The following is a 14,590-nucleotide window of genomic DNA, read 5'->3' on the forward strand; positions in this document are numbered from 1 at the left end:
GTAACATGTTTTGAATATTGATCCGTATCTCGGATACTGTTGTCATAATACATGATCGAACGGAAGAGTGTTAAGAGTGTTTCAACGCAACAAGTACATCGATGTGAAAATCATCTTTACATTCTATTAGGTGCAACGTGTAGTCATCTCAAAATTGGAAATAAGAAAAATTCAGTTGCTCTTTTAAAAATACTCCAGGTAAATAACTCGTACGAAAAATTCATTAATATAAAATTAGTCAAATATATTAATTAATTCTGTCATTAATCATTTTATATTAGTAAATTTCTTTTCAATTCACATACCAATATGACTAAGGAAAAAGGAGATTCAAAATTACTACTACTAAAGAACGTAGACAAAAATATTAACGTCAAATCGAAGAATAAACATTTGGTAAGATATTAGCATTATTTTAATACATTAGATTAATAAAAAATAATCCGGCAAATTAAGGGCAAGACTGTGTGTTTGCAGAATGTTCGGAAAAAAGGGAAATATAACTCGTTACAACATTGTCAAGAGACGTGCGTGAAACAGAGGATAAAAAAAGAGTGTATAAAGAAGACTGACAAAATTCTTACCAAATCGGACGTATCAAACATAACTTCGAAATGTAATGAAGAAATATATGAACATCAGATTCAACAATTAAATCTAATTTTAAAGCAATCCTTAAATAGTCCAACGCTTACACAGGATGAGTTGAAAATATTATTCATAAAATACAAATTGGATGGACATTATAGAATTAATAAGAATTTACCACCATTTACCAGTCTCATTAGTAGCATGAATGGTGCAATAAATGAGGAACGTCACATTTATAATGAAATAAAACATTCAGCACTATCGAATGCACAAAAAGTTAATAGTAAGAACAATAAAGATATAGTTGAAAACTTATATTGTGACACTAATAATGAGAATCAATGTACCGAAACAAATTTACATATGTTTAAAAATATACAGCTAAGCTTAAAACATAACCCATGGAAACCAAAAAAGATACTTAAAGAAAATATACATAATACAATTGGTGACTATAATCATACAATTACAAATTGTGATATCCAAACCTACGGTAATGCAAACGTGTTTAATTGCACACAAAATTTTGGTCAATCTAAATCTAGTTCAGCTGTTAACGAAATTTTTAATGCAGAAGACGAACAACTGTTATGCAATGTAACGAACGTGCAAACTATTCATTCCGAAGAACGTCAAAATTACGGATGTATAAATAAAAATATACTTTATAATTTACCTGACTTAACTGTAGAGAATGAAGATTTAAGCGACTATAGTGAAATGTCACAACAAAATGGTGTACAATATACAGTAATTAATCGCAATGATTTATCCTTGAATTCAAACTTTTGCAATGACATTCATTCAAATAAGTGGAATAATAATGTTTCTTGGATAAACAACAATAATCATTTTCAATCATGGAGAAATGTAGAATCACTTTGTACACCTTGTACAAATACCTTGGAATCACACTATAATGTAAAGAATTCTAGTAGTCCTTCACAGTTGACATTAATTAAAGGTCATTCTGAAGAACAAAATAATTTCAATTCACATGTTCATACAAATGTACGTTTAATGGATAGTGAATACATGCCATACGTTACTAACAGTAGTAGCACTGTTGTTCAACAGGATTTTAACAATTACTACACCTCAGTTTCAACTGTTACATCAGACAATTTACTTTCTCCAGAAACAGATATGTTTATTCCAGCTCTCATAAATACTACTAATCAGCATGTATAATATACTGCAATATTTAATGTTTTTTTTTTTTTTTACAAATTTTTGCTTACCATTGATGCAAAAGTCATTATACTCTTATTCTGAACATATATCTTTTTAAGTTTTTGTAAGAATGTAAAAAGTGAATCTCGTTTATTGAAATTAAATTAAAACTATTTATTATACACTGATATACATTTTGAACACTTCTATATCGACGTGACCCACCGATGGGTGAAAAACGATTGAAAAGTTTAGCAAGAGCATAAAGGTATTAGGACAAAGGTGGATCACATAAATATAAGTATATACATGAAAATTTAATATTTCTCAAACAAATGTCTGAAATGTTTGAAGCATTTGGAACTTATGTTTCCAAATGGATTTATATTTTAAGAATATTTATAGTAGATAGTAAACATGAATGAATACAAATATAAATATGTGTCACGGTTTATCCTATTTACTTCTAACCAATATGTATTTAAGGATGTTAGAATTTAGATAATTTGTCAATTCTTGATTGTTAGACACCATGAAGAATAAAATACAGTTGTGTCATTTTGATAAACATTAAATGTACTTCATGTAAATAAGATTTATGCTCAAACCAAAACATGGTCCCCATATATTTGTTGTCGATGTATCATTTTACGTAATACTTTCTTTAATATATTCAAGTATGTTACAACATTGTCGCTTTCAAATCAGTAAACGTATGTTTAATCAAATATGTTAAGTACAAAATGTAACTATTAATATAATTTATGTAAGAAAGGTAACGATAAGGTATGAATATGTAAAAACACCATTCCATTGATCTTTTAAAATGGTATGGTATCTTTCCTTACTTAGTTCTTTTATAAAAATCATAACGATCACAAAATGAAAAATACTTTTTAATACTACAACTTGATCAAGAACTAGAATTGAAAAAATAAAATCATTATGTCGATAATAAAATACACGCATAGTACAAGATAGTGTAAAAAATTTCAAGGACCTTCTTACATGTCATAAATGAGTGATGTTTGTACGATCCTTTACATTCTTCCTGTAACCAGAGAAATCCGTAACCAAATCAATTTCGTCTACATCTTCACTGAGAAGCCGGCCCTCTACGTCGTCTTTGGATCTTCTAAATAACCTGTAATTAAATTTTATGGTATGTATAAAAATGTGTTAAAGTAATGAAAAAATGTTCAATCATCAACATGCATAAACTATAATATACCATACCTTTTTTTACATTTAAAGGAGGTCTCTTTTGGTAATTCATATAATACCTTCATACAAAACATGTATTTATTCTGTACATTATAAAAAGCGAAGAAATCCTTAGACACCACAGAAGGTACAAGTCCAGTAGCAAAGTTAGTCACAGAATATTTTACATATCAATACTACTTGATAAAAGCAGATTAAAGCAGTGACACTGACAAATTAGAAGTAGAAAAAAAGATTGCTACAATTTGCAAAATATTCTTCATGTGGATAACAGGAGGATTTGAAAGAATTATGCTTCTCAAATATTGCTGCAAAATTGTGATTCTTCAGGAGTGTTTTAAATCAATAAACAATTCTCTTTATGTACGTATTATAGGAAGTAAATGCTGCAAAACCATGCAAGAAACTGTACAAACCAAAAGTTAACGATAGATCAGCAAATTTTCAGGATGAAGTAATGCATCTAGTAGATATATCTATTCAAAAAGTATCAATATTTATTTACAAAAGTTCATTACATAGCAGTTGTAATCGCTATACAATTGTAATTCACAATTACCAATATCTTCTGTTTAACATTAAATTATGTATTTACATTTAATACAATATTTACAAATTTTGTTTATAGCAAGATTAAAAATATATTGGTATTGATTGTTCATGCATTATTCATGTTAGGTTGTATTTGAACATTATTATTTGATGTAGTTAAATTTTCTTTCATTCAGTCTTACGATAAGTTTCAACCTACTATGGTCATTTGTCCGTTAAGATTGTTAAGAAAAGCGATAACATTATGAAACATTAAATTCAAAATAATTATTGTATCGAATATAAAATCATTTATATGATCGTAGTTTACTATTTCGTTCCTGAGTAGAACACAGATGAATACAGAAATGAGCAGCAATAAAAGAATATATTATTTGAACTATTAAACATATTTAGAAACTAGTAATTTGATGTGTTTGCTAGTTAAGTTACTGAGTTGAAACGTTCCTGTTTGGTGCTAGACGATATCAATGAAATAAATCATAAATAATAAGCGCGAATAGTTAAACGAAGCCGACACCTCGATGTTAGTGTGTTATAATTAAAACGATAAAGAACAATTTTTAATATTACAATCATATTATTGTTAGCCCATCAAGCTGTGGGATTATTACAATTTCGTATAAAGGTTGAAAGCATAGAAGTCGTTTGGGCATACCTGGATAACGTAGATGCAGATCTGTGCATGATCGGCATTACCGAGTCATCCAAACCACGATGAAGAGATATCGCGTCTAAATCGATCATTCCTGCAGTGGGATGGGTTTGCGTCGCAGCTAAATATTCAGGAGTTTCTAGAGTAGCTTTCGTTGGTTTACGATATCTACAAAGAAAAAATATCTATAGATTCCATGTGATGTAACGGTTCACTGCAAAAACACCACATCATTTCCCTCTTTCGGTACTTACAATTTTAGTAACAAAGAATTTCCAACCACGGAGACAGAACTTGAAGCCATCGCTGCTGAGGACATCCAAGGTTGTAAGAAAAATCCAAAGGAACTGAATATTCCAGCGGCAATAGGAATACCCACTAGATTATAAATACTGGCGAATAGAAAATTCAACCTTATTCGACAAACTGTTTTTCTCGATAGATCCAGACATGCGACAACATCCAAAAGATCATTCTAGAGGAAGCGTTATTAATTTCTATAGTTATAGGGAATTGAATGTCCGTTAACGAGAAATTGTTTTTCAAGTTATTCGTTTTGTTTTGAAAGTTACCCGCATAAGAACGACATCTGCAGCTTCCACGGCTACATCTGTGCCAGAAGATATCGCGATACCAACGTCCGATTGAGCAAGAGCAGGACTATCGTTGATCCCATCTCCTACCATTGCAACTCTCAAACCTTGGTCTTGTAGACGCTGAATTTTTGCAACTTTGTGCGATGGTAACACTTCTGCGAATACTTTTGTAATGCCAACCTATATTTCATTCATAAATATGTACAAGTTAACCATGTACTTTGTTTCAAAGTTTTCATCGATATGTATTAGAGATGTATTTATTGGTTCACCTGTCTAGCAATGGAGACGGCCGTCTTTCTGTTATCCCCTGTCAAAAGAATAACTTCCAAACCCATTTTCTTTAAAGTATAAATTGCCAGATGAGCTTCTGGCTTAACAGTGTCGGCTACACTGATCGTAGCTACCAATACGTTATTTATTGCCGCTAAAACAGTAGTATGACCCAAATCTTCTTCGCTAACCATTCTCGCTTCTACTTCCTGCGGTATATTGACAGCGTTTCTTCGCAACCATTCTCTGTTACCGATACATATTTCGTATACATCATGTGAATCAGTTCGATTGTCCTGAATATCAGGACTTAATAATAACTGCAAATCTATGCTCTGTCTTTCTTGATTCGCGCTTACAATCGACATCAGGTCGATAGGTACATTATTCAAAATGTATGTTCCGGAAGACATCCTTTTCATTTCATTCAAATAATTGATCATTTTCTCTGATTTTAAGGCGTCAGTTAAAATATGCGAAATATGCGACACTTTGCATTTGATTCCACAACCTGCGACTGCTTGGAAGTTGGAGCATTTTCCAGTTGCCTCGGTGTTGAGCGTTTCTCTCACGTAACGAACAATTGCTTAACGAGAAAGAAAAAAAAGAAACAGAAAAAGACGTTTCAATGAAAAATTCTACATAATATAATAATACGTGTATTATTAGTAGATTATAACATTATTGTTTGGAAATTCTCACCTGATGCTATCGGATGCTCGCTATTTGTCTCGGCAGAACAGACGATGACTAAGAATTTCGCTAATGAGCATATTTTTTCATCTACGAATAGAACTACTTTTGTCACCAATGGCATGCCATGCGTTATCGTTCCCGTCTTATCAAACACGATACACTTGACTTTATGCGCGTTTTCCAAAGGTTCAGCACCTTTTATTAGAATGCCATTTAGAGCACCAACCCCAGTACCCACCATAACTGCGGTAGGTGTTGCCAGTCCTAACGCGCAAGGACAGGCGATGGCCAATACTGAAAGAGCGCTTCTAAAAGCGTATTGAAATATAATGCCTTCTCTGTTCATTCTATGCTTATTAATCTGATCGTTGTGTGAAATTGGCAATTTGTCTATATTTACATATCCCACTATTATCCAAACGATTAATGTTATTATAGACACAGCTATAACAAGTGGAATGAAATAGCCTGCTATTTTATCAGCTAAATGCTGAATAGGAGCTTTATTCGTTTGTGCTTCTTCTACCAGTCGAACAATTTGTGCCAATGTAGTATGTTCTCCTGTATGCGTAGCGGTGATTAGTAAGGGACCATTTTGATTTATCGAACCGCCAATCACAACTGATCCCTTCTTCTTTGGCACAGGCATACTTTCTCCAGTTATTAAACTCTCGTCACAAGTGGAATGTCCTGAGAGAACTCTACCGTCAACGGGAACCTTAGCACCCGGTACTACTTTCAAGAGGTCTCCTCGTTGCACTAGATCTATACTAATTAAACGTTCTGACAAGATCTCGTTATTGGGACCTAATGTGACTAATACCGCATCCGTTGCCTTTAAAGACAATAATTTCGACAATGCTTCGGAGGTTTTGCCCTGAAGAGATTAATTACTTTGTACTATGTTATTAATTCCTATTATTATTATTATTATTCTTATTCTTCTTATTATTATTATTATTATTATTATTATGACTATTACAACAAGTGATAAATGAGTTTCAAACCTTAGCAACGTGTTCCAACCATCTACCTAAACTAATGAACACCAGTAACATCGGAGGAGTATCGAAGAATGTTTGAGGGCTAACATGCTCTTGCATTATCATGGCTGTTGCAAGCACAGCAACCGAATACAAATAAGATATGGTGGTTGTCATAGAAATTAAAACGTCCATATTTGTTGTACCGTGTTTTAAAGCTTTGTAGGCTTGAACATAAAAATGCCAACCACCAAAAAACTGTGAATATTATTTAAATGAATGATTTGTTTCTGATTGTTTGTGCTTAAAATAATTATTTTCAGATACCTGCACTGGAGTAGAAAATATTAAGAGAATCAGATTTTCCCAGGAAAGACCAGGTACTATACAGCACATGTCTTCGTGTGATTTTTCACCAACAGACATAACTACCATGAAGTAGGTCATCGCTAACATACACGGCACGCCAAAAATTAAGGACACTAGAAACGCTGTTCTCCACTTGTTTATCTCTTCTCTGTAAAAACAACAAGTATAACACGCGTAGGTGAGGTGTGCCTTGCACACAACGTTTCTTTTCGTTGCTCTAAATTTGCTCTTAGTTTCAATAAAATATATACTGTGCTCACTTCTGATCCAAATAGTCTCTATTCTCCTTATCCCTGTTGCTAAACAACGTAGCGGTAAAACCTAACTTGTTAATGCACTCAACAATATCTCTCACCCCAATCTTCTCTACGTCATACTTGAATTTACCTCGTTGAGTTGCCAATGCGACTACAGCTGAATGAACACCTGGCAGTTTCTTTACAGTCGATTCAATTTTATTTACACAGGACGCACATGTCATACCCGTAATCTGAAACGATAAATTTATATTTATATTTACATTTATATTTATAAACGACATAACAATTATTCAATTATAGGTAAGTAATTAACTTCCTACGTTATAGACTACAGGCATTGTCATAGAAAATGATATGTAACTGGTTAGAAACTAGAAGACGTACTTTCAGTTCGATCTGTTCTTCTCCAGTCCCCGGTTCCTCGATCAAAATTGTAGGGAAACCTAACTCGGATACGCTAGAAGCTATATCCATTGATCTTATTTTATCTGGATCGAACGTAACTTCTGCTTTAGCAGCCATTAATGCTATTAAAATGCTCTGCACACCATACAACTTTTTACAATGTTTTTCTATGGCAGCAACACAGGATGCGCAGGTCATTCCCTTTGTACAACGAGAATCAAAGTATTAGAAACGATCTATTACCGTTTTTATTTTATATTCGATCTTCATTTAATATTTACCGTAATATGAAGAAAACATTTCGCTAGATGATTTTCAGACTTTACATCACCACCGCCGTTCATTACTGACAAAATCTCTTCGTTTTTAGTATTGTTATTTTTCATCGTCGTAACCGCTGTTGTCCCGAGAACTTTGTCATTTATTACTTTAACAAACGCATTAAAACCCATATCCTCGATATACTCTACTATTTGTTCAGCTGTTACATCGTTAACGTTATAAAAAACTTTCGCCTCTTTGTCCTCCAAACTAACATTCACTTCTTTTATCCCCAATTTTTCCGACAAAACATCTGTAAGAAGAAATGCGTTCACTTGCGTTACTCGTTTCAGTTCCTATCTTACAGTTCGTAACATTTCAGGTCATTTCTATTTTACCTGTGATGCTTTTCACGCAAGACATACAAGTCATTCCATCGATGTGTATGCTGCTGCAAGTGCTCGTGCTAGGTTCCAAAACGATATCCTTCGATTTACTCTCGTGACAGTTCGTTTCATCATTTTGGCATAAGGAAGCCACGAACCCCATATCTTTTATACCATCAACTAATTCCTTTGCCGTTATTTCCTTAACATTAAACTCGATGTAACCGGTCTTCTCCTCCAACATCACTCTGATATTTACAACCTCTGGTCGACTACCAATGGTCCTCTCGATTTTTTTCACGCATTTTTCGCATTTCATACCTTCGATGTTAATCTTGATCGCAGAAATACTGGAAGAACTTTCTATTTCCTGTGGATGTAAAACATGGACCAAACGCGTTGCACTTTCATAACTGGCGGCATTGTCGCTGCCATCCCTGGAAAAGTGGCAAATCAAAGTTTTTAGACCAACAAAGAAATGATCTTCAATGAATAAATATAGAATAAAATAGAGGAAATACAAAATAAAACATATTTTAAACAAAGAATCAATTGTACATGTTCTTTATCTGTATCAATTACCATTCTCTTCGAAACTGAATAGAGTAACGATAATCACACCGTGGCTAGTGAGCTGCATATAGCTTTTCTACATACCTGATCTAGCTTTTAAACAAATTTTTAAAGGAAAAGAAAACACCCACTCTTTCTCGGTCTATAGCCGATACAACAGATAAGCGTTTTCGAAAAAATTCAATTCAGGAGCGAGAAAGTAGCGACTTTGTCCTTTGATAAAATAAACCCAGCCGCACTCCTGTACGATTATTTTTCGCACAGTTACAGCAGCTCAAAGATCGACAATTTTTCAGCCGAAACTTAGTGATCCTTTAATTTTGTGAAACATATAATAATTAATACTGTCTCAGTTTCTTTTATCGGTTCAGTTCGAAATACCTATACGGCAACAGCTTAAGAGTAAGTAACATCCTGTTTCTGCTTATCTTTCTTACCGACTTACGCAACTTTTATAAACATTCATACGATCGTTGCTGAAATAGCTGTTCTAGCTTTTACATCGACAGTCACAAATACGCATAACCATAGTGACTTTCAAGGGAACAATGTTGAGAATGAAGGAAAAAAAAAAAAAAAAAAGAAACTGCCGATCGGCATCGCTTATTATTGCAAACGAATAAGAACGGAATAAAAGCAAAATACGCGTGTATATAAAACATCGATCCGTTTGAAGACGGATTCCCAAACGATTCTACTGATCGAAACTAGTGGTACATGTATCGTAAAAACGATCCGAAGAGTTTGAAAAGCTTACCAGTGAACATCCACCATCTCGTGATGCTTTTCAATCAGAGGTTGTTTATCTTCTTCCATTGTTCTACCGACAATTGACAACTCGCAACTAGACAAAAGCTTGTAACTGACTTATCGTTACTAATGACCAACAGATTTAATATCGAATGTTTAATTCTCACTCGAAGATTTCAAACAAACTTCTAACAGTCTTATTCTTGTCTAGAAATAATTACGCCTCTCTATATACAAGCACAACTCACGAATCTTCACTGTGAACAAATGGTGAATATGTTAACAAACAAGAATGGCATCGATCACAAATTGTTCGATCGCAATAAATACATAGATATAAACAGAAAATCACGTCGTCGATGTTATTACAACTTGTTGAAATTCGTTGACTAACTCTGACTCACAGTGATGAAATACGTTATAAAGTTTATCAATGGAGCAGGCAACGATAGGAAAATTATACTCTGAGTACGTAGGAGAAAAGTGAAAAGGTCGAAAAAATATTTGGCGAAGACACGCGATGCAACGGACGTTGAAGAATACGTGTACTCAGAAAAGAACTTAGAATTCGTTAGATACATAATCGAGGATGATTAGAGCAACGAGGAATTTGTTCCCAACTTTACATACAAATTTCTGAAAGCTGAACAGTAGTTCCTATAGCGAGCGAAAGTGGGGCGAACACCGAACACTGGAACATTCAGTAGAATTTGCCTACACTCAAACTCGACTTCAGTTGATACGAACGAGCAACTGATCTGATTTCTGTAACCGCGTATCGACTCTACAACTTGGTCACTTTCCTGCCTTTTTGCTTACGGCACTTTATTCGGTACAACAGTTTGCTGAGACTTCTACGGAGTCTGTTCTATTGACAATCAGTTCTCATCAAAATAGACAGTTTTAGTGTTGAAACTGTCCAATATTTTGCATCGGTCACTTCTATAATATTCTTACCAATTTATTTTTCATTTCATTCTTTTGATTTTAATGAAAAAATTTTAGTTGAACGTATTGAAAATAGTTTCGATTTTTCACGGTCAGAAGAACAACGGAAAATATTAGGTATATCATTATCATTACTGCCACTTTCTACGTATACCTATTCAGAATTTATACTACCATAATACTGACTTTCACTTAATACATAAAACTACTGACTCAATATCAATTTCACGTTCTTATTGTTTCAAATAATCCTGAAAAAATCGAGCAACAGGTGGAACACTGCTATTACGGATTTTACACTTACACGCTGCACAGAGGGTACTTACGATATACGTGTGTATCTTGTCATTCTAGCTCGATGCAGTAGCTCTTACTCGATTCGCAAATTCTAATCTCAAAACTAAAAACTTCTTCAAAACCAATAATTTAGATTATAAAATAAAGAAAAGAAAATGCCTTGAAACAGGTTATACTACGAAAATCAACTAATATCTCTATTGCATAGCCAGCATTACCATGTTTCTCTTATAACACAGAGCTGAAACATATCAGTAACGATGTTTGTTTAACTGTTTACTTGCATTTGCCTAGGTAAGTGCTTCCAATTTTTCTCGTGACAAGTGAATTATGATATTTAAAATATTTGAACATTACTGTGGATAGTTTGCATCGATAAGAACTATTGAAATCGAATTTATTGATCTAATGATACCTATTTCCACAAACTATAAAATAATTCTTGAGAAATCCCCTACAGATGGTAATTCGTATTGGGTATTCTTTAATCACGTTTAATATCAAAGGTTTACACCAGAAAACTCTGTTCCAAAGATCACTATTCAAAATTTTTAATCGAAATAGCAGCGTCGTACCACATACATGCATACGTAGTAGGTATCATGTATATTAGATATTATTCCGAATTAAGATGACAAAATTCACGCACTACCAACATCACTCTCAATTGTTTTTCCACTTTTCACGATACTTCTATATCATGAGAACGATTCATTCTACTGAATCCCGTCTAGATGTCTATCAATATCTCAATGATACAAATGTATGAGTACTAAATAATATCAATTTCATCTATTTCGCGAGATTTGTCGTGTCGTTGCAGAGAACATCTTGAAACCGTCAGTTATAAATCTTATTATGTACACTTCTGTTCGAGTCAAATGAGCACTTTTCCTTCGTAGAACGGAAACTTAAATCGATAGGAGAAAACACAGCAAACGCAATATTGTAGTATAAGGATTTAAGCATTTTAAGATAACATGCTAACTGTAGAGAACGTCGCGCGAGAATGGAACACGTTGGACGAGCGACAAGCGACTAGATTGACTACTTAGAAGCTGCAATGGAAATACGTATTTTTTTTCTTTCTTTTTTTTTACTTGCTTCTCTGATTGACTTTCTTTTCACTGGCACTTCGCACTCTCTCACCAATGACCGTAAATCTTCAGTGTTGTTACCTCCGTGAACCAATAAACACGTATTAGTTGACCTAAATTTATAGATTGGGAAAATTTGCAAGAAAGCCAAGACCTAATGAGAGTGTCATGGAAATACGCATTTCGGTAGGATTTCATATTTATACCTGAATATATATCGCGTGGACTAAAGAGAACAGTATGCTCCCTCCTACTTGAACTACTTGAAAGCAAAATCTTTCTAACGTGTATGCATTTATCTCCATACATTTGACTTTTACTATACATATTTACTTTACTGTTTACATCCCACATTGTCGGTAATGAAACGCGATCTAGCGATCGGTACCAATTATTATTAAAGTAGAATTTTAAATAAAATTTTATATTAGAATTCACTTACCCCATACTATGATCAGAATTTAATAATTTATATTTCCACGTATTGAAAATCTTCTGCATGACAGTATAATAGGATTATTCGAAAATATCCGAGCTGCAAACGATACAGTAATAGGAAAAGTGCACGTCAAATTTTCAACACATATCAAACGAATATCAAAGACCGATCATGACAAACCACTGAAATTTGTAATAATACAGACACAGAGTTATTTTAATCGCGGAAGAAATAACGAAGAACGCGTATTCTCCGTACGATTCGTTCGCATTGAGTTCGAACGAACGATCGAAGATCAAATTTCAAAAATCGATTTAAACCTGTTTGATTAGAAAATAGTGTCACCGTGCTTCTTGAAATATGATCGCCCGATTATGTTTTTTCCATTCTCCTCATTCGAAACACCGTTCAATTTTCAAAACAATCACCCGTCAATGGGCATACTAAAATTAATAGAGTTTTGTAAACACCAATCCCGAATCTGATTCTCTAGAATACATTGCCTTCATCGATTCAACTTTCACTTTTCAATTTATTTATTATTATTGCCAGTTAAGTAACATATCCTGCTGGATTCCAGTACAATCCAATTGCGACTAAATAGACTAGAACCTGCGATTTTAGAGGAAACTCGTATGACCTTCATTGCTCAACATTAGCTGCATAATTAAGGAAAACGATAATAATATCGCTTAGCGACAATGACAATGTTTAAATTGGATGCTCGTATACCCACATAAATAAATTTTAGAAATACATGGTAATACGTTACCATTTCTATGAAATCATAACTTTTTAAATAACTTTTAAATAACTGTATAATATTATAACTATTACACTATTATAATTAATTATACGCTACATAATAAAGAGAAATTGCCTACCTTTCCTGCACATATGCTGCTTTCCATTCTGTCATTTTTGGTTCATCGATCTGTCCTAAAAAATGAGTAGCAAAAGACAAATTTTATTCTTTTTACCTATTATTAAAACCATTAAATATTAAATATTATTAAAACCATATTCATACTAATATGCAAAAATGATTAAAGTACCTGTATTTGGTTCATCAAAGTTGCAATTCTCTTCTGTTGATTTCTTCTCATTAATCATTTCCATTTTCTCCTATAGAACAGTAATACATGTAGATAAACAATTAATTTGAATTACTATTGAATTACTGTTGAATTACTTATTGTTTCTCATGGATATCACTGGTACAGCTATGACAATTAAAATAATGAATAATAATAAATAGTAAAATTCACTTGAACACCGAAATAATGTATCGAAAAAAATCACTTAAAGGTATTCTACTAAATGTTGTGTATCATTTTCAAAAGATCAATGTACTAATTGTCAGGCATATTTTTGGAACCACTGAGAAATGTATAAAATATGGAAGAAAGAAACTTATGGATCAATCAATAATATTCCAGTGATACATATCAAGTAAAATAAGATTAACAAATTAGTTTAAATATGCACATACATAGATATACAATACCAGTGCACTGTACGAGGTGACCCAAGTGTTTTCATTAAAACGAAAAATTTAACTTATGCTTCCATCTGTTGTTTCTTGCACGCTGTGTACAATCAGAAGATGGCACAACACTAGCAGAACTCATTTATCAATTGCAATAACAAACATCAAAATACACTTTGCTTCAAATTAATATCACACACGTAAAAGACACAAAACATACACGCATAATATATCAACTGTATCAACTTTTGAATTATAAAAATTAGGTTAAAAAATTCTTTCAACTTTTCTCACGAGTCACCTATCGGAAAGTTATCACAAATATTCGTTAGAAAAAAAATACATTTGTTGCCTTCTCTTTGCTAGACTTAACATAACCTAACAAGGAAGAAATTCAAAATTGAGGAAAATAGTCGAATTACGAGACAATCAGCTAGGCGACCTCGAAGCAAATCAATGCTAGATATATAACAGTGGGAATGTCACTGATCTGTACAACGGGATACGACATAAGACTAAGCGCACACGATCACCTAAAGGCTGATCACAATTTAATAGAATTTTATACATCGA

General features: G+C 33.1%; 2 protein-coding genes and 1 long non-coding RNA gene across 9 annotated transcripts; 1 reads left to right on the forward strand and 2 right to left on the reverse strand.

The window, feature by feature from the left end:
• The first annotated feature begins 114 nt into the window (after nucleotides 1-114).
• On the forward strand, nucleotides 115-1,782 carry LOC143183270 (uncharacterized). The gene is made up of 3 exons (XM_076384789.1): nucleotides 115-198; nucleotides 282-396; nucleotides 478-1,782. The coding sequence occupies exons 2-3, from the start codon at nucleotides 310-312 to the stop codon at nucleotides 1,780-1,782; spliced, it is 1,392 nt and encodes a 463-aa protein (XP_076240904.1). The 5' UTR covers nucleotides 115-198; nucleotides 282-309.
• A 987-nt stretch (nucleotides 1,783-2,769) lies between these two features.
• On the reverse strand, nucleotides 2,770-14,351 carry Atp7 (copper-transporting ATPase 1). 7 transcript variants are annotated; one of them, XM_076384478.1, is made up of 15 exons: nucleotides 14,036-14,351; nucleotides 13,584-13,653; nucleotides 13,413-13,462; nucleotides 8,437-8,861; nucleotides 8,059-8,351; nucleotides 7,757-7,978; nucleotides 7,373-7,602; nucleotides 7,071-7,260; nucleotides 6,768-7,001; nucleotides 5,767-6,637; nucleotides 5,064-5,650; nucleotides 4,768-4,971; nucleotides 4,450-4,670; nucleotides 4,199-4,363; nucleotides 2,770-2,908 (listed from the first exon to the last, which is right to left on the reverse strand). In XM_076384478.1, exons 2-15 carry the CDS (start codon nucleotides 13,632-13,634, stop codon nucleotides 2,776-2,778), a joined length of 3,876 nt encoding a protein of 1,291 aa, XP_076240593.1. In that variant the 5' UTR covers nucleotides 13,635-13,653; nucleotides 14,036-14,351; the 3' UTR covers nucleotides 2,770-2,775. The 7 variants fall into 7 exon arrangements, with proteins under 7 accessions (XP_076240593.1, XP_076240611.1, XP_076240586.1 ...); XM_076384496.1 differs by having other exon boundaries at nucleotides 4,199-4,380; nucleotides 4,450-4,542; nucleotides 13,413-13,467; XM_076384471.1 differs by having other exon boundaries at nucleotides 13,413-13,467.
• On the reverse strand, nucleotides 12,106-12,652 carry LOC143183114 (uncharacterized). Its single transcript, XR_013002563.1, has 2 exons — nucleotides 12,296-12,652; nucleotides 12,106-12,202 (listed from the first exon to the last, which is right to left on the reverse strand). It is a non-coding gene; the product is annotated as an uncharacterized LOC143183114 (long non-coding RNA).
• Nucleotides 14,352-14,590: the final 239 nt, after the last annotated feature.

This window comes from Calliopsis andreniformis, chromosome 1 (genome assembly GCF_051401765.1).
Source record: "Calliopsis andreniformis isolate RMS-2024a chromosome 1, iyCalAndr_principal, whole genome shotgun sequence".
NCBI classification, from domain to species: Eukaryota; Metazoa; Arthropoda; class Insecta; order Hymenoptera; family Andrenidae; genus Calliopsis; species Calliopsis andreniformis.

Bases quoted from the DNA above. Each gene is read 5' to 3' on its own strand.
- LOC143183270 (XM_076384789.1), top strand. From the start codon at position 310: ATGACTAAGGAAAAAGGAGATTCAAAATTACTACTACTAAAGAACGTA. The intron at 397-477 runs GTAAGATATTAG...GTGTGTTTGCAG, and splicing joins AATCGAAGAATAAACATTTG to AATGTTCGGAAAAAAGGGAA.
- Atp7 (XM_076384471.1), bottom strand. From the start codon at position 13,647: ATGGAAATGATTAATGAGAAGAAATCAACAGAAGAGAATTGCAACTTT. The intron at 7,603-7,756 runs GTACGTCTTCTA...TTATCGTTTCAG, and splicing joins AAGAACAGATCGAACTGAAA to ATTACGGGTATGACATGTGC. The intron at 4,364-4,449 runs GTAAGTACCGAA...TTTTCTTTGTAG, and splicing joins AATTCTTTGTTACTAAAATT to ATATCGTAAACCAACGAAAG.